Genomic DNA, 25029 nt, shown 5'->3' on the forward strand with positions numbered 1-25029 from the left:
ATAAAAATAAAAATCCTAAAAAATAAATAATAAAAATCCTAAAAAATAAATAATAAAAATCCTAAATAATAAATAATAAATAATAAATAATAAAAATATAAAAATATAAAATCCTAAAAAATAAATAGTAAAAATCATAAATAATAAATAATAAATAATAAATAATAAATAATAAATAATAAATCTCCAGCACATTGCAAATAATAAATAACAAATAATAAATAATAAATAATAAATAATAAATAATAAACAATAAATAATAAATAATATAAAATAAAAATCCTAAAAAATAAATAGTAAAATTCTTAAATAATAAATAATAAATAATAAATAATAAATAATAATTAATAGATAATAAATCTCCAGCACATTGCAAATAATAAATAACAAATAACAAATAACAAATAACAAATAACAAATAATATTAAAAAAATCCTAAAAAATAAATAATAAAAATCCTAAATAATAAATAATAAAAAATAAAAATATAAAAATAAAAAAATCCTAAAAAATAAATAGTAAAAATCTTAAATAATAAATAATAAATAATAAATAATAAATAATAAATAATAATAAATAATTAATAAATCTCCAGCACATTGCAAATAATAAATAACAAATAACAAATAACAAATAACAAATAATAAATAATATAAAAATAAAAATCCTAAAAAATAAATAATAAAAATCCTAAATAATAAATAATAAATATATAAAAATAAAAAATCCTAAAAAATAAATAGTAAAAATCTTAAATAATAAATAATAAATAATAAATAATAAATAATAAATAATAAATAATAATAAATAATAAATCTCCCGCACATTGCAAATAATAAATAACAAATAACAAATAACAAATAATAAATAATATAAAAATAAAAAAATCCTAAAAAATAAATTGTAAAAATCTTAAATAATAAATAATAAATAATAAATAATATAAAAATAAAAATCCTAAAAAATAAATAATAAAAATCCTAAATAATAAATAATAAATAATAAAAATAGAAAAATTAAAAATCCTAAAAAATAAATAGTAAAAATCTTAAATAATAAATAATAAATAATAAATAATAAATAATAAATAATAAAAAATATAAAAATAAAAATCCTAAAAAATAAATAATAAAAATCCTTAATAATAAATAATAAAAATATAAAAATAAAAATCCTAAAAAATAAATAGTAAAATTCTTAAATAATAAATAATAAATAATAAATAATAATGAATAAATAATAAATCTCCTGCACATTGCAAATAACAAATAACAAATAACAAATAACAAATAACAAATAACAAATAATAAATAATAAATAATATAAAAATAAAAAATCCTAAAAAATAAATAGTAAAAATCTTAAATAATAAATAATAAATAACAAAAATATAAAAATAAAAAATCCTAAAAAATAAATAGTAAAAATCTTAAATAATAAATAATAAATAATAAATAATAAATAATAATAAAGAAATAATAAATAATAATAAATAAATAATAAATCTCCAGCACATTGCAAATAATAAATAACAAATAAAAAATAAAAAATAACAAATAACAAATTACAAATAACAATTAACAAATAACAAATAATACAAAAATAAAAATCCTAAAAAAATAAACAATAAAAATCCTAAATAATAAATAATAAAAATATAAAAATAAAAAATCCTAAAAAATAAATAGTAAAAATCTTAAATAATAAATAATAAATAATAAATAATAAACAATAAATAATAATAAATAAATAATAAATCTCCAGCACATTGCAAATAACAAATAACAAATAACAAATAATAAATAATATAAAAATAAAAATCCTAAAAAATAAATAATAAAAATCCTTAATAATAAATAATAAAAAATAAAAATATAAAAATAAAAATACTAAAAAATAAATAGTAAAATTCTTAAATAATAAATAATAAATAATAATAAATAAATAATAACTCTCCAGCACATTGCAAATAATAAATAACAAATAACAAATAACAAATAATAAATAATAAATAATATTAAAAAAAAATCCTAAAAAATAAATAATAAAAATCCTAAATAATAAATAATAAATAATAAAAATATAAAAATAAAAAATTCTAAAAAATAAATAGTAAAAATCTTAAATATTAAATAATAAATAATAAAAAATAATAAATAAATAATAAATCTCCAGCACATTGCAAATAATAAATAACAAATAACAAATAAAAAATAACAAATAACAAATAACAAATAACAAATAATATAAAAATAAAAATCCTAAAAAATAAATAGTAAAAATCCTAAATAATAAATAATAAAAATATAAAAATAAAAAATCCTAAAAAATAAATAGTAAAAATCTTAAATAATAAATAATAAATAATAAATAATAAATAATAAATAATAAATAATAAATAATAAATAATAATAAATAAATAATAAATCTCCAGCACATTGCAAATAACAAAAAACAAATAACAAATAATAAATAATATAAAAATAAAAATCCTAAATAATAAATAATAAATAATAAATATATAAAAATAAAAATCCTAAAAAATAAATAGTAAAAATCTTAAATAATAAATAATAAATAATAAATAATAAATAATAATAAATAATAAATAATAAATAAATAATAAATCTCCAGCACATTGCAAATAATAAATAACAAATAACAAATAACAAATAATAAATAATATAAAAATAAAAATCCTAAAAAATAAAAATCCTAAAAAATAAATAGCAAAAATCTTAAATAATAAATAATAAATAATAAACAATAAATAATAAATAATAAATAATAAATAATAAATAATAAATAATAAATAATAATAAATAATAAATAATAAATAAATAATAAATCTTCAGCACATTGCAAATAATAAATAACAAATAACAAATAACAAATAATAAATAATAAATAATATAAAAATAAAAATCCTAAAAAATAAATAATAAAAATCCTAAATAATAAATAATAAAAATAAAAAATCCTAAAAAATAAATAGGAAAAATCTTAAATAATAAATAATAAATAATAAATAATAAATAATAAATAATAATAAATAAATAATAAATCTCCAGCACATTGCAAATAACAAATATCAAATAACAAATAATAAATAATATAAAAATAAAAATCCTAAAAAATAAATAGAAAAATTATTAAATAATAAATCATAAATAATAAATAACAAATAATAAATAATAAATAATAATAAATAAATAATAAATCTCCAGCACATTGCAAATAATAAATAACAAATAACAAATAACAAATAACAAATAACAAATAACAAATAACAAATAACAAATAATAAATAATATAAAATAAAAATCCTAAAAAATAAATAATAAAAAATCCTAAATAATAAATAATAAATAATAAAAATATAAAAATAAAAAATCCTAAAAAATAAATAGTAAAATTCTTAAATAATAAATAATAAATAATAAATAACAAATAATAAATAATAAATAATAATAAATAAATAATAAATCTCCAGCACATTGCAAATAACAAATAACAAATAACAAATAATAAATAATATAAAAATAAAAATCCTAAAAAATAAAAATCCTAAAAAATAAATAATAAAAATCCTAAATAATAAATAATAAAAATAAAAAATCCTAAAAAATAAATAGCAAAAATCTTAAATAATAAATAATAAATAATAAACAATAAATAATAAATAATAAATAATAAATAATAAATAATAAATAATAAATAACAAATAATAAATAATAAATAATCATAAATAAATAATAAATCTCCAGCACATTGCAAATAATAAATAACAAATAACAAATAATAAATAATAAATAAAATAAAAATAAAAATCCTAAAAAATAAATAATAAAAATCCTAAATAATAAATAATAAAAATAAAAAATCCTAAAAAATAAATAGCAAAAATCTTAAATCATAAATAATAAACAATAAATAATAAATAATAAATAATAAATAATAAATAATAATAAATAAATAATAAATCTCCAGCACCTTGCAAATAATAAATAACAAATAACAAATAAAAAATAACAAATAACAAATTACGAATAACAATTAACAAATAACAAATAATATAAAAATAAAAATCCTAAAAAATAAATAATAAAAAATCCTAAATAATAAATAATAAATAATAAATAATAAATAATAAAAATATAAAAATAAAAAATCCTAAAAATAAATAGTAAAATTCTTAAATAATAAATAATAAATAATAAATAACAAATAATAAATAATAAATAATAAATAATAATAAATAAATAATAAATCTCCAGCACATTGCAAATAATAAATAACAAATAACAAATAATAAATAATAAATAATATAAAAATAAAAATCCTAAAAAATAAATAATAAAAATCCTAAATAATAAATAATAAAAAATAAAAATATTAAAACAAAAAATTCCTAAAAAATAAATAGTAAAAATCTTAAATAATAAACAATAAACAATAAATAATAAATAATAAATAATAAACAATAAATAATAATAAATAAATAATAAATCTCCAGCACATTGCAAATAACAAATAACAAATAACAAATAATAAATAATATAAAAATAAAAATCCTAAATAATAAATAATAAAAATATAAAAATAAAAAATCCTAAAAAATAAATAGTAAAAATCTTAAATAATAAACAATAAACAATAAACAATAAATAATAAATAATAAATGATAAATAATAAATAATAAATAATAAATAATAATAAATAAATAATAAATCTCCAGCACATTGCAAATAATAAAAAACAAATAACAAATAACAAATAACAAATAACAAATAACAAATAACAAATAATAAATGATATAAAAATAGAAATCCTAAAAAATAAATAATAAAAATCCTAAATAATAAATAATAAAAATATAAAAATAAAAAATCCTAAAAAATAAATAGTAAAAATAATAAATAATAAATAATAATAAATAAATAATAAATCTCCAGCATATTGCAAATAATAAATAACAAATAACAAATAACAAATAATAAATAATATAAAAATAAAAATCCTAAAAAATAAATAATAAAAATCCTAAATAATAAATAATAAAAATAAAAAATCCTAAAAAATAATTAGTAAAAATCTTAAATAATAAATAATAAATAATAAATAATAAATAATAAAAATATAAAAATAAAAATTCCTAAAAAATAAATAGTAAAAATAATAAATAATAAATAATAAATAATAATAAATAAATAATAAATCTCCAGCACATTGCAAATAATAAATAACAAATAACAAATAGCAAATAATAAATAATATAAAAATAAAAATCCTAAAAAATAAAAATCCTAAAAAATAAATAATAAAAATCCTAAATAATAAATAATAAAAATAAAAAATCCTAAAAAATAAATAGCAAAAATCTTAAATAATAAATAATAAATAATAAATAATAAATAATAAATAATAAATAATAAATAATAAATTATAATAAATAAATAATAAATCTCCAGCACATTGCAAATAATAAATAACAAATAACAAATAATAAATAATAAATAATAAATAACAAATAATAAATAATATAAAAATAAAAATCCTAAAAAATAAATAATAAAAATCCTAAAAAATAAATAATAAAAATCCTAATAAATAAATAATAAATAATAAATAATAAATAATAAAAATATAAAAATAAAAAATCCTTAAAAATAACTAGTAAAAATCTTAAATAATAAATAATAAATAATAAATAATAAATAATAAATAATAAATAATAAATAATAAATAATAAATAATAAATAATAAATAATAAATAATAAATAATAATTAATAATCTCCAGCACAAACCAATCCCCCCCTCTCTGCCCTGAGCCCCAGGAACGTTTCAGCCTCATCCAGGGCACCTTTCCCTGTTCCCCTCAGGAATTGGAATAATAACAGAAGCTGGATCTGCTCAGGACCAGATCCTCGTTATCCTGGTGAGGGATTTTATCTTCAAACCCCTCCGGAATTTCCCTTCCCTGCAGCTCCAGCCTTTGTCAGCTCCTGAGCACTCTGGGAATGGGTGGGGGATCCCAGGGGGCTCCCAAACTGGGGGGCTCTCATGGCCAGAGAGCCTTCAAGGGAAGGGAAATCAGGGAAAAGGGGGAATCAAAAGGAAGGGGAAATCAGAGGGGAGGGGAAATCAGAGAAAAGGGTAAATCAGAGGAATGGGTAAATCAAAAGAAAGGGTAAATCAGAGAGGAGAAATCAGAGGAATGGGTAAATCAGAAGGGTAAATCAGAGGAGGAGATAAATCAGAGGGGAGGGTAAATCAGAGGAGAGGAGAAATCAGAAGGGTAAATCAGAGAAAAGGGTAAATCAGAGGAATGGGTAAATCAGAAGGGTAAATCACAGGAATGGGTAAATCAGAGGAATGGGTAAATCAGAAGGGTAAATCAGAGGAATGGGTAAATCAAAAGAAAGGGTAAATCAGAGAGGAGAAATCAGAGGGAAGAGTAAATAAGAAGGAAGGGGAAATCAGAGGGGAGGGTAAATCAGAGAAAAGGGTAAATCAGGGGAATGGGTAAATCAGAGGAATGGGTAAATCAGAAGGGTAAATCAGAGGAGGAGATAAATCAGAGGGGAGGGTAAATCAGAGGAGAGGAGAAATCAGAAGGGTAAATCAGAGAAAAGGGTAAATCAGAGGAATGGGTAAATCAAAAGAAAGGGTAAATCAGAGAAAAGGGTAAATCAGAAGGGTAAATCAGAGGGGAGGGTAAATCAGAAGGGTAAATCAGAGGAAGAGATAAATCAGAGGGGAGGGTAAATCAGAGGAGGGGAGAAATCAGAGAAAAGGGTGAATCAAAAGAAAGGGTAAATCAGATAAATTTAATCAGATTTAAATTATTAAATCAGATAAAGGAAGGGTAAATCAGAGAGGAGAAATCAGAGGAGGAGATAAATCAGAGGGGAGGGTAAATCAGAGGAGAGGAGAAATCAGAAGGGTAAATCAGAGAAAAGGGTAAATCAGAGGAATGGGTAAATCAAAAGAAATGGTAAATCAGAGAGGAGAAATCAGAGGGAAGAGTAAATAAGAAGGAAGGGGAAATCAGAGGAATGGGTAAATCAGAAGGGTAAATCAGAGGAATGGGTAAATCAGAGGAAAGGGTAAATCAGAGGAAAGGGTAAATCAGAGGAATGGGTAAATCAGAAGGGTAAATCAGAGGAATGGGTAAATCAGAGGAAAGGGTAAATCAGAGGAATGGGTAAATCAGAGGAATGGGTAAATCAAAAGAAAGGGTAAATCAGAGAGGAGAAATCAGAGGGAAGAGTAAATAAGAAGGAAGGGGAAATCAGAGGGGAGGGTAAATCAGAGGAGAGGAGAAATCAGAGAAAAGGGTAAATCAGAGGAATGGGTAAATCAGAAGGGTAAATCAGGGGAATGGGTAAATCAGAGGAATGGGTAAATCAGAGTCCTTACCTTTCCCTCTCAGCCATGTCTGGTTTCTCCTCTGCCCTGTAAGCACAAATCCCCTTGGGAATCCATCCCCAGTGGGAAGGAGGAGCCCCCAGTGCCTCCCTGGGCTGATGGATGAGCCCTGGAGAGGAGCCACTCATCCATCCCTCCCCAAATCCCTCTCACCTTTCTTTCCTGGCCTTGATCCTCTCTTCTTCATATCTGCAACAGAGACAAAACCTCCTTTAGCTGCTGCTGTTCCCTTTTAGCCCCATTTTTTGGTGTTTGCTGAGGGGCAGAAGCTCTGAGCCACAGTCTGGGGCCATTCCTTGGCTGGGCCAGCTTTGCCCAGGCTCTGGGCAGGTTTGCCCTCTCCCCATCCATGGATTTGGGCTCAGGACCCCCGGCTGTCCCCCCCAGAGCCCCCCTGGCACTCACTGCAGGACACACTCCGGGATCTGCACGTGCTCCATGGGGATGAGCTGCTCCAGCTCCTCCAGGCTGTGCACGTACTGGATCTTGTTGATGAACTTCACACTGGCAGGGAGAGACACAGACAGAGGCTCTGCCACCCCAGGGGCTCCAAAAACACCTCTGCAGGTGGCACTGGGGGGTCTGAGGGGTGCAGGACAAGGGGCAGCTCCACCCTGGTCACCCCTGGCTGAGGGTGAGCTTGAAATGTGATTTGTGGGATTAAAACCCAGGGAATGGCTGGGGCTGGGCCAGGAGTGGGATGGAGATCAGGGAAAGGTTCAGGGGTTTGGGATGGAGATCAGGGAAAGGTTCAGGGATTTGGGAGGGAAATCAGAGAAAGGTTCTGGGATTTGGGAGGGAAATCAGAGAAAGGTTCTGGGATGGAGGTCAGGGAAAGGTGCTGGGGATCAGGAAAAGGTTCTGGCTTTGGGATGGAGATCAGGGAAAGATTCTGGGATTTGGGATGGAGATTGGGGAAAGGTTCTGGGGTTTGGGATGGAGATCAGGGAAAGTTTGAGGGATGGAGATCAGGGAAAGGTTCTGGGATGGACATGAGGAAAGGTTCAGGGATTTGGGATGGAGATTGAGGAAAGGCTCATGGATTTGAGATGGAGATCAGGGAAAGGTTCAGGGGTTTGGGATGGAGGTCAGGGGAAGGTTCTGGGGGTCTGGGATGGAGATCAGGGAAAGGTTCAGGGATGGAGATCAGGGAAAGGTTCTGGGGTTTGGGATGGAGACTGGGGAAAGGTTCAGGGGTTTGGGATGGAGATCAGGGACAGGTTCTTCCCCCTGAGGGTGGTGGGCACTGAATTCCCCAGGGAATGGCCCCTTCCCAGCCCTGCCAGAGCTCCAGGAGCCTTTGGACACCTTGGCACTGTTGGTTGGGGTTGTTGGGTGCCTGTGCAGGGCCAGGGGCTGGGCTGGGTGATCCCTGTGGACCCCTCAAACCGAGGCTGCTCCATCACTCTGTGATTCCACACTCCCACCCCACACCTGCTGAGCCTGGGGCTCCTTGCCCACCTGATGAAGGGCCTGGAGATGGCCAGCACAGTCCTGATGAACCACGAGGGGTGCACGATGATCAGGGCCTTGAGGTTCTTCCTCAGCCTGGGGACAGGTCAGGGGACAGAGTCACATCCCAGGGACGTTTCCTGAGCTGCCCTGTGCTGGGCTGGGCTCCAGCAGGGGCTGCCCGGGTTAAACCCTTGGGAAGCTCATCCCAGCTCTGCTCTGGAAATCTCATTATAAATTAAAATACTCCTGGACAGGGCTGGGAGCAGCCTGGGGTGGTGGGAGCTGTCCCTGCCCAAGGTGATTTCTGAGGTCCATTCCAGCACCTGGCAGGTGTAAGGAATGTGGGACTGGATCAGACTCATTCCTGTTGGGGAACAGCTGTGGCAGACAAATTTATGAAAAATCCTTTCCTTTCCTTAGGATTTTTCCTCCTGAAAAGCTGAGAGGCCTCAGGAACAAAATGGAACCAATGATTATCTGCTGCTGTGGGATGCAACAGGTGCAGCTGTGATTGGTCTCATGTGGTTGTTTCTAATTAATGGCCAATCACAGTCAGCTGGCTTGGACTCTGTCCAAGTTATTAATTCAATTTTTTTTTTCTATTCTTAGCTAGCCTTCTGATGAAAACCTTTTCTTCTATTCTTTTAGTATAGATTTAATGTAATATATATCATAAAATAATACATATCATATCAATAAAATAATTGATATAGAAAAAATAATACATATCAATAAAATAATATATATCATAAAATCAAGCCTTTTGAAACACGGAGTCAGATCCTCGTCTCTTCCCTCAACCTGTGAACACCAGGGCTCACAAGCAGCCCCTGATGTTCCTCTGGAGAGGCCCCAGGAGCAGGTTCCTCACCTTCTGTCGATCATCTGGTAGCACTTCTTGAGCCAGCCCAGGCCTGGCATCCTCCGGCGCGGAGTGGCCCCGTTCAGGTACACGATCATGTAATCCTCAGCCACCAGCAGCTCCAGGCTGCTGATCACATACCTGCCGGGGGGCACCGAGAGGAGCCCAGTGAGACCCCAAAAACATCCTTGAGATATCTGCAAGTGCCCCCTGTGCCACCCTGGAACAGCTCCAGAGCCTCTCTTGGCAGGGCTGGGAGCAGCTTTGGTGGCCTGGGTGTCCCTCAGGGGTCAGAACTTTGTGCCCTGCTCATCAGGGACTGTCCCAGCCTGGGTACAATGAGTCCATCCAGGCCATAATTCCTGCAATATTTGAATTCTTGGCCTTGTTGGACTCGGAACTGTGCCCATTGTGCCACCAATGTCCCACCAATGTCCCACCAATGTCCCACCAGTGTCCCACCAACGTCCCACCAATGTCCCACCAATGTCCCACCAGTGTCCCACCAACGTCCCACCAACGTCCCACCAGTGTCCCACCAGTGTCCCACCAATGTCCCACCAATGTCCCACCAACGTCCCACCAGTGTCCCACCAATGTCCCACCAACGTCCCACCAATGTCCCACCAATGTCCCACCAATGTCCCACCAGTGTCCCACCAATGTCCCACCAATGTCCCACCAATGTCCCACCAACGTCCCACCAGTGTCCCACCAATGTCCCACCAGTGTCCCACCAATGTCCCACCAACGTCCCACCAGTGTCCCACCAATGTCCCACCGGTGTCCCACCAGTGTCCCACCAATGTCCCACCAATGTCCCACCAACGTCCCACCAGTGTCCCACCAGTGTCCCACCAGTGTCCCACCAATGTCCCACCAACGTCCCACCAGTGTCCCACCAATGTCCCACCAATGTCCCACCAGTGTCCCACCAACGTCCCACCAGTGTCCCACCAATGTCCCACCAGTGTCCCACCAACGTCCCACCAGTGTCCCACCAATGTCCCACCAACGTCCCACCAATGTCCCACCAGTGTCCCACCAGTGTCCCACCAGTGTCCCACCAATGTCCCACCAACGTCCCACCAATGTCCCACCAGTGTCCCACCAACGTCCCACCAGTGTCCCACCAATGTCCCACCAACGTCCCACCAGTGTCCCACCAATGTCCCACCAATGTCCCACCAACGTCCCACCAATGTCCCACCAGTGTCCCACCAATGTCCCACCAGTGTCCCACCAATGTCCCACCAATGTCCCACCAATGTCCCACCAGTGTCCCACCAACGTCCCACCAATGTCCCACCAGTGTCCCACCAGTGTCCCACCAATGTCCCACCAATGTCCCACCAGTGTCCCACCAACGTCCCACCAGTGTCCCACCAATGTCCCACCAATGTCCCACCAGTGTCCCACCAACGTCCCACCAATGTCCCACCAGTGTCCCACCAGTGTCCCACCAATGTCCCACCAACGTCCCACCAGTGTCCCACCAATGTCCCACCAATGTCCCACCAACGTCCCACCAATGTCCCACCAGTGTCCCACCAATGTCCCACCAGTGTCCCACCAGTGTCCCACCAACGTCCCACCAGTGTCCCACCAATGTCCCACCAATGTCCCACCAGTGTCCCACCAACGTCCCACCAATGTCCCACCAATGTCCCACCAGTGTCCCACCAACGTCCCACCAACGTCCCACCAATGTCCCACCAATGTCCCACCAACGTCCCACCAACGTCCCACCAATGTCCCACCAGTGTCCCACCAATGTCCCACCAATGTCCCACCAACGTCCCACCAGTGTCCCACCAACGTCCCACCAGTGTCCCACCAATGTCCCACCAGTGTCCCACCAATGTCCCACCAATGTCCCACCAATGTCCCACCAGTGTCCCACCAATGTCCCACCAATGTCCCACCAACGTCCCACCAGTGTCCCACCAGTGTCCCACCAGTGTCCCACCAACGTCCCACCAACGTCCCACCAACGTCCCACCAGTGTCCCACCAACGTCCCACCAATGTCCCACCAATGTCCCACCAATGTCCCACCAACGTCCCACCAGTGTCCCACCAGTGTCCCACCAATGTCCCACCAGTGTCCCACCAATGTCCCACCAATGTCCCACCAATGTCCCACCAGTGTCCCAGCAGCCCCTGGCAAGGCTGGGCTTGCACCCAGCCTGCTCCCAGCTGAAATTCCAGGGAAGCTGCTTTGTGCTTTCCTGTGCAAACCCAGGGCACCAGGAATATTCCTCTGTCTGCTCTGACCCTCAGGGCAGCGCTGACTTTGACCCTCATCCATGGAGAAAGTTTCCCAAACTTCAAAATATAACCCACAAAAGTGTGAAATGGATTATAGACAGTGGTGTAGGTGGATCACTTGGTGAGAAATTGAGGTTTTGGGGTTTTTAGTGTGTTGTGGATGGGAGCAAGATGGAGGGCACAGGGTGTCGTCCTGGGTTTCTTCTTCTTGGGTTTGGGCGGCATTTTGTAATTGGGTGGAAAAAAATCCACATTGGGATCAGTTATTGGGTTAAAAGGGAAAATAATCCAGGTGTCAGCTCTTAATTGGATGGTTCAGTCTTAAAATCTCTTGTACCAAGAGATTGTTGGCCATTTTGTGCCTTGCTGCCCAACTCACGGTACAGAGTGAGTTTCACTGCTAAGAAATAACAAACACCTGAGCCCAAACACGAATTCCTGTCTCAAGTTCCTTCAATCCCAACCCAGACAAACCCAGAACCAGAGCTCCCCCAGGCCGCTGTCCCTCCCGGGCACTCACAGGAAGAGGTTCTCCATGATGTAGTGATAATCTGCCAGGTTGCTGTCGGGGAGGTAGCAGGCAGCAAAGACGATGATGGCGTTCAGACCTTCTCCGTAGTATCCTGCCCAAAAAACCACCAAAGTGACACTTTCCAGGCAAAAACGGGACAGCTGAGGGGAAAAACAGCGCTGAAATTTGGCCCTGGGGTGGTTTTTGTGTCTCTGCTCAGCTCCAGGTGAGCGTTTCTCTCTTCAGGTATTTTCCACTGTGAGATTTCCGCCTGGGTTTGGGGTTCAGAGAATGGATTTTGGGTTTTTTAAAGCTGGATTGCCCCTTGGCTTTGCTTGGATTTTGGAAACAAACCTGACTGCACATGTGTGGCCCCTGGAGCATCCCAGGGACTGGCACAATCCCTCCAGGTGATAATTCTACAATCGCTAAGCGTTTTTAGCTACATCTGAGCGCTTCGGTGCTTCTCTACCAAAAAACGCCAAATTTTCCCCCCCAAACAGAGCCCAGCCAGCCTTGGTGGGACAGACAGAGGGACAGAGGGACAGAGGGACCAGGGGTTGGGCTCACCTCCGTGCGTCACCACCCTCATGTAGGGTTTGATCATCTGCAGGTCGATCCTGTGCTCCTGCTCGCCGATGATGACGGTTCTCCAGAGGCGCCCGTTGGTGGCACTGCCATCCTCGGTGCCCCCGTCCCCAAACAGGTCCGCGCTGTCCCCTGGCATGTTCTTGGCCGTGGCCACCGGGGTGTCATCTGGGAAAGGGACAAAGGGATCTTGCCTTGAGGAGGAATTGGGGAGAGCTTTGGGAACGCCGGTTCCCAATGGGGCTCCCAAAAAATTCACTTTCTTATCAACCCAGGACGCTCAGGGATGATGCTCTGATGGGGTTTCACCTTGATCTGGGCCAATTTATTCATTATTTTATTTTTGGGCCAATTTATTAATGATTTTTATTTTTGGCCCAATTTATTCATAATTTTTTATTTTATTTAATCATGAATATATTCATAATTTTATTTTGCTAACACACAGTTGCAATAACTTCGAAAAATGATGCTGTATAAATTCGCCTAACCATTCAGAAGAGGGTACAATCCTACAAGTTTTAACCTTGCTCTGCTGCCCAAATATTATAGAAATAACTTTAAAATCTCCCTCTGCTTATCAGAGGGAGATTTTAAAGTTATTTCTACCATATAATATAAATTGGGCCAATTTATTTATCATTTTTATTTTTGGGCCAATTTATTCATAATTTAAATTTTATTTAATTATGAATATATTCATAATTTTACTAACAAAAATCTTTAAAGTGAGGCTAAACAAACCACCCCAACCCCTGGAAATGCTCAGCCAGAACCAGGGTTGTTTTACCTTCCCATTCCAGTTCATTGCCTCCAGCCTTGACCTGGGCCAATTTATTCATTATTTTTATTTATTTCGGGGCCGATTGATTAATCATTTAAATTTTATTTCATTATGAATATATCCATAATTTTATTTTACTAACACACAGACGTAATAACTTTGAAAAATGATGTTTTTTGACCTTCCCATTCCAGCTCGTTGCCTCCAGCCTTGACCTGGGCCAATTTATTCATTATTTTTATTTATTTTGGGGCCGATTTATTAATCATTTAAATTTTATTTCATTATGAATATATCCATAATTTTATTTTACTAACACACAGTCGTAATAACTTTGAAAAATGATGTTTTTTTGACCTTCCCATTCCAGCTCGTTGCCTCCAGCCTTGACCTGGGCCAATTTATTCATTATTTTTATTTATTTCGGGGCCGATTGATTAATCATTTAAATTTTATTTCATTATGAATATATCCATAATTTTATTTTACTAACACACAGACGTAATAACTTTGAAAAATGATGTTTTTTGACCTTCCCATTCCAGCTCGTTGCCTCCAGCCTTGACCTGGGCCAATTTATTCATTATTTTTATTTATTTTGGGGCCGATTTATTAATCATTTAAATTTTATTTCATTATGAATATATCCATAATTTTATTTTACTAACACACAGTCGTAATAACTTTGAAAAATGATGTTTTTTTGACCTTCCCATTCCAGCTCGTTGCCTCCAGCCTTGACCTGGGCCAATTTATTCATTATTTTTATTTATTTTGGGGCCGATTGATTAATCATTTAAATTTTATTTCATTATGAATATATCCATAATTTTATTTTACTAACACACAGTCGTAATAACTTTGAAAAATGATGTTTTTTTGACCTTCCCATTCCAGCTCGTTGCCGTTGCCCAGGAACTCGAGGGAATCTGTCTCGTCGGGGGTCTCAATGTCGTCCACGTTGATGTCCAGGTCGTCTGGGGTGTCCAGGAAATCATCAGAGAGGATGGAGCCCTCGCTCTGGTCCAGGGAAATGTTGATCTCGGGTGCCACCAGGGTCTTCCTCTTCCGATGGGCCCCGTTGAAGTTCAGGGTGTTGGGGGGAGCTGGAGTTCAGAGGAAAACAGAACCGGCAGGGTGTGTGGGGTTTGGGCAGGGCTGTGTGATCTCACAAGGTAAAACAACCCTTAGATTTGGGGCTTTAGTGCACAGTAATGCATAGAAACCAAGGTAGAAAATGTTGGGTAGGTTAATTGTCTTTTTCACACTTTCTTCTTCCTTCTTCTTCAATTTTCTCTAATTATGTCTGTGCTGCAGGTTTCCAGTAATCATAATTGAGTTAGAAGCATAAATAATAGAGATATCAACTATAAATATAAATAATAGAGATATCAACTATAAATATAAATAATATAGATATCAACTGTTATAAATATATATCTATATAATATAGATATCAACTGTATATAAATAATATAGATATCAATCATTAAAGAATTTAGACTTAAATAGCCTTGGATAAACCCCATTTTAGCTCTCTTTCTCAACATGTTAGACAGAGCTCACATCTCGTAATTTTGCAATAAATAAAGATAATATTGAAGTCTCACTCTGGAGTGAGATTTCATAAAGGTCTCCTGAGGTTTATTCCTCCTGGCCTTAGAACAAGAAAGAGCCTGGCATTCCAACCCATTCTGGAGGCACAGAGCGAGGCATCCTCAAGGATAATTCCTGCTGGAACACGGAGCTGGAGCCCTCAGGGTGCTGGGTCCCACTGGGAGGCACTGGGATGGGAATGCCCACACCCCTGAGATCCCAATTTCCTCCCCCAAATCCTCAGGATGGATGAACAACTTCAAATCCCCGCTGGTTTCCTCTCCCACGTGAGAATTTTTAATTTTTGTGGTGGAGAATCCAAGGTTTTCTCCCTGCCTGGCAGCTGCTCTGAGCTCACAGAATTTGGTACTTACAGGACGTGGTCTCGTCCTCCGTGGGGCTCCCCAGAGACTCCATCCCTGTCTCTTCTGGGAGAGGCCTGCAGGACAAAAACACAGCAGAGAGCAGGGGAAATTTAGGGGAAAATCATCCTGAGGGAATGGAGGCAGCAGGGAAAAACCCAACCCCAGCTCTGCCCTTTCCCTTTGTCACCCTGAGGGTCTGGGCTTCCCTCCTGGCTGCTCTGCAATCCCCACTGACCTCCAGACCATCCCAGGGGATGAAAAATCCAGCAGGGAACAAATGCTGGCCTTGGCAGGGTTCTCCTTCCCTGTGTTCTGCTCCGAGGGGCAGCGCCAGGCCCTGGGGCTCCTCGTTAGGGCAGCCCCTAATTAGGGCACCCCGGGCTGTGTCCCCATTCCCCGGCAGGGCTCTGGGATGGACACAGCACACAGGCAGGGATGTTTTCACCCCAATCCATCACAGCTTTACCCACAACCTCCTTCCCCAGGAACTCCTTGGTGCTGGCTCTGTTTGGGACCCACGACCCCAAATTGTCACCTCAGTTCCCCCTGGGTCACTCCCAGCCCCTGCTGAGGGTTGGAATTGGGTTCAATCCATGCTAAAATCCAGGTATCAGCATCCAGCCCCTATTTTGGGGCCGCCCCTCCTTTCCTGGGGTTTGCAGCCTCTCCTGCTCAGCTCCTGCGCCCTCCCAGCTCAAATCTGGGCCCCTCCAGCTGGAGGCATCAACGGATTGGAAAGTTTTCCTTGCTAAAATCAATGCCCAGGGCACGGCTGGCACCCCGGGCAGCTGCTGGAGCTGCTGCTGCCCCAATCTGGGTGGGAAAAGTGGGAATTTGGGTCTGAACTCTGCCCAGGAACCTTTGCTGTGCCTGAGCCTCACCCTGGGTGATTTTCCCCTCAGTTGGAGCTGGGATTTGTTCTGCCCCCTGGAATTATCTGTGTTTGACATTTCCTCACCAAACCCCACCAGCTCCACCGGTCCAAGCTGCCAAATCTTTGTTTGAGATCCCTCCTTCCCCCTGGCCAGGGAGGAGCTGTGAAATCCCTGGGACAAATCTGGGAATGGGGATGGGGATGAGGACGAGGATGGGGATGGGGATGAGGATGGAGATGGGGATGAGATGAGGATGAGGATAGGAATGAGGAGGATGAGGATGGGGATGGGGATGAGTATGATGGATGAGGATGAGGATGAGGATGAGGATGAGGATGGGGATGATGAGGATGATGAGGATGGGGATGAGGATGAGGATGAGGATGGGGATGGGGATGGGGATGAGTACGAGTATGGTGGATGAGGATGAGGATGGGAATGAGGATGAGGATGAGGATGAGGATGAGGATGAGGATGGGGATGGGGACGGGGATGAGGATGAGGATGATGAGGATGAGCAGAGTCGCTGTCCAGCAGCCCGACGGCCCTGCCACACAGCAAAGGAGGGAGGTGACAGCGGGGACAGGATCCAGCCCAGCTCTGTCCCAGCTCCTTTCCATGACACCGCGGCCACCAGGCAAATTAAACCCCATCAATATGCAGATTAAGGGCTAATCCCCGGCTGCCGGTCACTGCATATTCATGAGGGCTCAGCCCCCCATCAAAGGCACGTGCAGGACCCTCCGGAGCTGAAGGAAAAACCCCCCGAGCCCCCCTCGGCTCCCCCTGCCCGTGCCCACCCGGGCCTGGCGCGGTTTGTCCCGGGATTTGGCGCCTGGCACGGTTTGGTGACACAGCATCCAGATGGGGAGGAGAAGGGAGGGGAAGGAGCTGAGTACGTGCTGCTCACACCGAGCTCGGCTCGGGCGGGCCGAGGGGAGGAAAAGCCGCGCTCACCTTCCCCGAGGCTGCTGCGGGGCGATCGCTGCCTCCTCCCGCGGCTCCTCCTGCCTCCAAACCCCCCGGGACAAATTCGGGGAGAGCCGGGGCTCTGCTCGGGGCCCTGGGCCAGCCCCGGCCCGCGGGGACAGAGCGGGACCGCGGGATGAGGGAGGGATGCAGGAAAAGATCCAGGAATGGACGCAGGGAGGGATGAGGGGAGGGATGCAGGGAAGAGATGCAGAATTAGATGCAGGATTAGATGCAGGGAATAGATCCAAGAATGGATGCAGGAATAGATCCAGGAATAGATGCAGGAATGAATGCAGTGATGGATGCAGGGAATAGATGCAGGGTTAGATCCAGGAATGGATGCAGTGATGGAAGCAAGGATAGATCCAGGAATGGATGCAGTGATGGATCCAGGAATGCATACAGGACAGTTGCAGCGATGGATGCAAGGGTAGATGCAGGAATAGATCCAGGAATAGATGCAAGAACGGATGCAGGGATGGATGCAGCGATGGATGCAGGAAGGGATGCAGGAAGGGATGCAGGAAGGGATGCAAGAACGGATGCAGGAAGGGATGCAGGAGTGAGCATGCTCCCGCTCCGCGCCGCCCGCGTCTCGGTCACGGCATCCCCGCCCCGGGCCGCCCGAGCCGGGCCGGGATCGGAGCCGGGGCAGCACCGAGGATCGCCCGCTCCGCTCCCGGCTCCTCCTCGGAGCGGCTGCCGCGGTTCGGCCTCCCAGAAACGCCGCCAATGTCGGCCCCGGCCCTCAAGCAGCGCCTGGATTCTGTTTTTCTGTTTTCCCGGCCCAGATCTCTGTCTAGGATGTGGCTTTTCTTTTCTTTTCCTTTTTTTTTTTTTTTTTTTTTTTTTCGGGGCAAGACTGGCTAATGGCAGGCAGGCAAAAATAGCTCTGCAGAGCAAATCAGCTGCTGGAGAGCGGCTGTCCCACATGCAGCAGCTCCTGCCCTATTATTGCAACGCTTCCAGCGGGGAAGCGGCTGGAAAAGGACAATTTATTTATTTTCATTGCCGGTAGAACCCAGCTGGCTTTCCCTGCTTTGCCTGGGGCTGTTTGGGCTCTGTCTCGCGTCGTTCCTGCTCAATCCCTCCGGAGGAGGCTCCTCCCAGGGCTCCGGCCTCATCCCTCCCCTCTCCCATCCCTCTGCCTTTCCCGGGGTTCATTCCCAGGGCGTTTTCCCGGGTTTGGGGGTGTCGGGAGCTTTCCAGGAGGGATTTCCATGGAATGCTGGGCCTGGAGTTTGCTGCTGCATGGGCAGAGTGGGACTGGTGGTGCCTGGGCTGTTCCCGAGGTGCCCCAGAGCCAGAGCAGATTTAGCCCGGGTATTTTAGGGAGCTCTGGGATGATCTTTTCCTTCCTACACCTTCATTTCCTGTCTCTGTTCTCTGAGCAGCCTGGTCTGCTGGAAGGAATCCCCATTTTGGGAGGGAGATGAGTTTTAAGGCAGCTTCCAACCCAAACCATCCCACAATTCCTGTCCCTCCATCCACCCATCCATCCATTCCCCATCCATCCATCCATCCCTCCATCCATCCATCATCCATCCATCATCCATCCATCCATCCATCCATCCATCCATCCATCATCCATCCATCCATCCATCATCCATCCATCCATCATCCATCCATCCATCCATCCATCCACCCATCCATCCATTCCCCATCCATCCATCCATCCATCCATCCATCATCCATCCATCCATCCATCCATCCATCCATCCATCCATCATCCATCCATCCATCATCCATCCATCCATCCATCATCCATCCATCCATCATCCATCCATCCATTCCCCATCCATCATCCATCCATCCATCATCCATCCATCATCCATCCATCCATCCATCCATCCATTCCCCATCCATCCATTCCCCATCCATCCATCCATCATCCATCCATCCATCCATCCATCCATCCATCCATCCATCCATCATCCATCCATCCATCCATTCATCCATCCATCCATCCATCCATCCATCCATCCATCCATCATCCATCCATCATCCATCCATCCATCCATTCCCCATCCATCCATTCCCCATCCATCCATCCATCATCCATCCATCCATCCATCCATCATCCATCCATCCATCATCCATCCATCATCCATCCATCCATCCATCCATCCATTCCCCATCCATCCATTCCCCATCCATCCATCCATCATCCATCCATCCATCCATCCATCCATCCATCCATCCATCATTCATCCATCCATCCATCCATCCATCCATCCATCCATCCATCCATCATCCATCCATCCATCCATCCATCCATCCATCATCCATCCATCCATCATCCATCCATCCATCCATCCATCCATCCATCCATCCATCATCCATCCATCCATTCCCCATCCATTCCCCATCCATCCATCCATCCATCCATCCATCCATCCATCCATCCATCCATTCCCCATCCATCCATCCATCCATCCATCCATCCATCCATCCATCCATCCATCCATCCATCCATCCATCATCCATCCATCCCTTTCTTTCCCACACTTCTCTCTCCTTTCCCTCCATTAAACCCCGGGGCTGGCAGGGATCCAGCAGCTCTCAGAGGGAATTTTATCCTCTCTGGGGCTGGGCAGGAGGGAAGGACAAACGCCGTGCTGTGGGCTGCAGCACAGAGGGGCTCACAGGGCCCGCAGCTGGGGCTGCCAGGAACAGAGCCAGGCTCATCCCGGGGGAACAGGAGCCCCTTTCTCTGTGCCTGGCATTGCTGGGGCTCTGAGCCTGCAGCTGCAGGGGCTGGGCCAGCCCTGAGAGCCCCCGGGCACCTGCAGGGGCTCCAGATCCAAGAATGGGCAGCGTTGGGAGGGAGCTGAGAAATCCCCTCAGTGTCACTCCTGCTGCCCAGGCAGGGCCACCTGGAGCAGGGGAATCCACACCCGGTGGGTTTGGGATGTCCCTGAGAGGGAGAATCCCAAATCCAGTGGATTTGGGATGTCCCTGGAGCACGGGAATCCACACCCAATGGGTTTGGGATGTCTGGAGAAAGAAAATCCACGCCCGGTGGGTTTGGGATGTCTCTGGAAAGGGAAAATCCACACACAGTGGGTTTGGGATCAGGGGAATCCACACCCGATGGGTTTGGGATGTCCCTGGAATGTCCATGGAGAGGGAGAATCCACAGCCGGTGGGTTTGGGATGTCTGGAGAAGGAAAATCCACACCCGGTGGGTTTGGGATCAGGGGAATCCACACCCAGTGGGTTTGGGATGTCCATGAGAGGGAGAATCCCAAATCCAGTGGGTTTGGGATGTCCCTGGAATGTCCATGGAGAGGGAGAATTCACACTCAGTGGATTTGGGATGTCCCTGGAGCACGGGAATCCACACCCAATGGGTTTGGGATGTCTGGAGAAGGAAAATCCACACCCGGTGGGTTTGGGATCAGGGGAATCCACACCCGATGGGTTTGGGATGTCTGGAGAAAGAAAATCCACACCCGGTGGGGTTTGGATCAGGGGAATCCACACCCAGTGGGTTTGGGATGTCCCTGGAATGCCCCCAGAGAGGGAGAATCCAGCCCTGCCCCGGCAGCCTGGGAGTGGGAACGAGCTGGGAATGGGGGTGGGAATGTGCTGGGGATTCAGGCACTCGGGGATGGGTTCTGGGATGGGTTTGGCACCCCTGTGCAGCTGCTGGAGCCCATCTGGAGGTGGAAGGTGCCACTTTGGCACCTCCTGTCAGCCCCACAGGGCTGGCACCCATTGGATGCAGGGATCCTGGCACAGCAGCGCTGCTGTGTTTGGGATTCCGCTGGGTTCAGAGCCTGGGAAGGAGCCCATAAATCCATAAATGCACTCCCACGTGCATCCATCTCTCTGAGGATCCCTCTATCCATCCCAATCTCCCTGTGCCTCACACCCAGCTCCTTCCCATGCCTACCCAGAGATGCCAAAAACATCCCCAGATTTTTGATGCGCTCAGAGCAGCCCCAAAAATTCTGAGCCCCTGTTGGAGTTCAGGCTCCTGTTGCCTCTGAGGCCTTGGCATGGACCCTCCCACTCTGATGGTCTCTCACAGGGGAAAAAAAAATAATTAAAATGATTCTGGTTTTGTTTTGTTTGTTTTGGGGAACACACCTGGGGAAGTCCTCGTCCTGCCACTCCTCCTTCACATCCACGTTCTCCATCCTCAGCGTGGCCTCCGTGGTGCCCATGGCTCTCGGGGGGCTGGAGCCAGCAGATCCCCCAGGAGGGGCTCAGGCTGCAGAGGGGAGGCACAGAGGTTGGCATGGATGGGGCACCCACGCCCCTTGGGAGGGCAGGGTGAGAGGGGATTGGTTGGAAAAGCAGAAATTCTGCACTCTGGGCACGTTTTGGGGCACAAGCAGGAGGTGAGGGTCGGGTGTGGGTTGGTTTGGGCCCCAGCTGCTCCCCCTGACACCCACAGGGTTCCCTTTCTTGTGTCTCATCCAGCACCAATCTGCTCCTCAACCCCTCTGTGCTGAGGGAGAGGAGATGAGGGGAGGCTGAGCTGCCCTGGGCTGCCCTGGGGCATTCCCAGACTGGCATTCTGGATTGGCATTCCCAGGATTGGCATTCCCAGGATTGGCATTCCCAGATTGGCATTCCCAGATTGACATTCCCAGATTGGCATTTAAGGACTGGCATTCCAGATTGACATTCCCAGGATTGGCATTCCCAGATTGACATTCCCAGGACTGGCATTTAAGGATTGGCATTCCTGGATTGGCATTTCTGGGATTGGCACTCCCAGATTGACATTCTCAGGACTGGCATTCCCAGACTGGCATTTAAGGACTGGCATTCCAGATTGACATTCCCAGATTGACATTCCCAGATTGGCATTTAAGGATTGGCATTCCCAGATTGACATTCCCAGGATTGGCATTCCCAGATAATCATTCCCAGGATTGGCATTCCCAGATTGACATTCCCAGGACTGGCATTTCAGGATTGGCATTCCCAGACTGGCATTTAAGGATTGGCATTCCTGGATTGGCATTTCTGGGATTGGCACTCCCAGATTGACATTCCCAGGACTGGCATTCCCAGATTGGCATTTAAGGATTGACATTCCCAGATTGACATTCCCAGATTGGCATTTAAGGATTGGCATTCCCAGATTGACATTCCCAGGATTGGCATTCCAGACTGGCATTCCTAGATTGGCACCCCAGGATTGACATTCCAGGATTGGCATTTCTGGGATTGGCATTCCCAGATTGACATTGCCAGGACTGGCATTCCAGGATTGGCATTCCTGGGATTGGCACTCCCAGATCGGCATTCCAGGATTGGCATTCCAGACTGGCTTTCCAGATTGGCATTCCAGATTGCCATTCCCAGATTGGCACTCCCAGATTGGCATCCCCAGATCAGCATTCCAGGACTGGCATTCCAGGATTGACATTCCCAGGACTGACACTCCCAGACTGGCATTCCCAGATTGCCATTCCCATATCGACATTCCCAGATCGACATTCCCAGATTGGCATTCCCAGACTGGCATTCCAGGCTGGCATTCCCGCCCATCCCAGCGAGCCCCTGGCCCTGTCTGGCTCCAGCCCTGCCCTTCCCTACCCCAGACACCTCCAGGCTCTGGAAAATCCCGATTTCCTCCCCCTGGCCGGCGGCAGCTGCTCCGTGCCAGCCCCGCGGGCATCATGGAGGGACCGAGGGAGGAGGAGGGAAGGAGAAAAGAAGGAGAAAAGGAGAAGGGAAGGAGAAATCCCGGCTGGAGGCGGCGGCAGCAGCATCCATCCATCCATCCATCCATCCATCCATCCATCCATCCATCCATCCATCCATCCATCCAGCCATCCATCCATCCATCCATCCATCCATCCGCCCCGTACTCACCGCTGCCGCTGCTCAGAGGGGAACAAAGGCGAGCCCGAGCCTTCCTCCCCGCCAGCTCCGCATTCCTCCTCCCGCTGGACGCGGCTCAGCAGGTGCGGCCCGCGGATGGCGGCGGGGATGAGGAGGATGAGGATGGAGCAGCGTGCGGATGCATCCAGGTCGGTTTTCCCCGCAGCAGCCGCTGCTCTGCGGTTCGGCTCGGAAATAGCGACGGGCTCAGGGCGTTATTGCTGCTCCTCCATGGCTGCTGCTGCTTCCCCGAACGCCTCCGCGGGATTTCCTGGTGGATTTTGGGATGCGGTGATGGCTTTTGGGATTCGGTGATGGTTTTTTGGGATTTGGTGAGATTTTGGTGATGGTTTTTGGGAATTTCGCGATGGTTTTGGGGGATTTCCTGACGGGTTTTGGGATTTGCTGATGGTTTTTGGGATTCGGTGATGGTTTTCCGCCCGCAGCTGGCGGAGCCTGCGCTCCCCTAAATCAGCGAATTAATTCCCTGCTCTGCAGGAGGGGAGGGACAGCCCCGGAGCCCTCCCCGTGCCAGCGCCGCCCCAATCGGCTGCCAGGCTCCGAACCCGTGCCCGGCTGGGCGGGTGGAGCTGCCAGTGCTGGCACAGGGGGTGCCAGGGGTAGGGCTGCTCCTGCAGGAGGGCACCGAGGGGTCTGCGGGGCATCTCTGAGAAGGGGAAAGTGCCCTGGGATGTGGGGTTTGGGTGCGTAATGCCCTGAGAAAAATACCCTGGGATGTGGGGTTTGGGATTTGGGGGCATCATTCCCTGAGAAAAATACCCTGGGATGTGGGGTTTGGGATTTGGGGGCATCATTCCCTGAGAAAAATGCCCTGGGATGTGGGGTTTGGGATTTGGGGGTATCATTCCCTGAGAAAAATGCCCTGGGATGTGGGGTTTGGGATTTGGGGGCATCATTCCCTGAGAAAAATACCCTGGGATGTGGGGTTTGGGATTTGGGGGCATCATTCCCTGAGAAAAATGCCCTGGGATGTGGGGTTTGGGATTTGGGGGCATCATTCCCTGAGAAAAATACCCTGGGATGTGGGGTTTGGGATTTGGGGGCATCATTCCCTGAGAAAAATGCCCTGGGATGTGGGGTTTGGGATTTGGGGGCATCATTCCCTGCTGTAGCTCCATCTCTGCCATGGATCCCTCCCTGCCGTAGCTCCATCCCTGTGGATCCCTCCTTTCCACGGATCCATCCCTTCCACGGATCCTTCCTTGTGGATCCCTCCTTGTGGATTTCTCCTTTCCATGGATCCATCCCTTCCATGGATCATTCATTGTGGATCCCTCCCTGTGGATCCCTCCTTGTGGATCCCTCCTTGTGGATCCCTCCCTTCCATGGATCCTTCCTTGTGGATCCCTCCCTGTGGATCCCTCCCTGTGGATCCCTCCTTTCCACGGATCCATCCCTTCCATGGATCACTCCCTGTGGATCCCTCCTTGTGGATCCCTCCCTTCCATGGG

At 42.4% G+C, this 25029-nt stretch overlaps 1 protein-coding gene across 3 annotated transcripts in view; it reads right to left on the reverse strand.

The window, feature by feature from the left end:
- The window catches only part of ATCAY (ATCAY kinesin light chain interacting caytaxin), a 33868-nt gene extending 9795 nt beyond the window's left edge, over positions 1-24073 (reverse strand). The window contains exons 1-11 of one of the 3 annotated variants that reach the window (XM_074528921.1): positions 23549-24072; positions 21806-21929; positions 15873-15937; positions 14787-15008; positions 13101-13286; positions 12540-12642; positions 9759-9890; positions 8894-8980; positions 7838-7936; positions 7586-7621; positions 7424-7459 (exon numbers count right to left, since the gene is read on the reverse strand). In XM_074528921.1, coding sequence (XP_074385022.1) covers positions 7424-7459; positions 7586-7621; positions 7838-7936; positions 8894-8980; positions 9759-9890; positions 12540-12642; positions 13101-13286; positions 14787-15008; positions 15873-15937; positions 21806-21882 — 1043 coding nt within the window. In that variant the 5' untranslated portion in view covers positions 21883-21929; positions 23549-24072. Of the gene's footprint in view, positions 1-7423; positions 7460-7585; positions 7622-7837; positions 7937-8893; positions 8981-9758; positions 9891-12539; positions 12643-13100; positions 13287-14786; positions 15009-15872; positions 15938-17695; positions 18212-21805; positions 21930-23548 lie in introns of those variants that run through there. The other 2 variants (XM_074528923.1, XM_074528922.1) reach the window with 2 other exon arrangements.
- Between the last annotated feature and the right edge of the window lie 956 nt (positions 24074-25029).

This window comes from Zonotrichia albicollis, chromosome 29 (genome assembly GCF_047830755.1).
Source record: "Zonotrichia albicollis isolate bZonAlb1 chromosome 29, bZonAlb1.hap1, whole genome shotgun sequence".
NCBI lineage: Eukaryota > Metazoa > Chordata > Aves > Passeriformes > Passerellidae > Zonotrichia > Zonotrichia albicollis.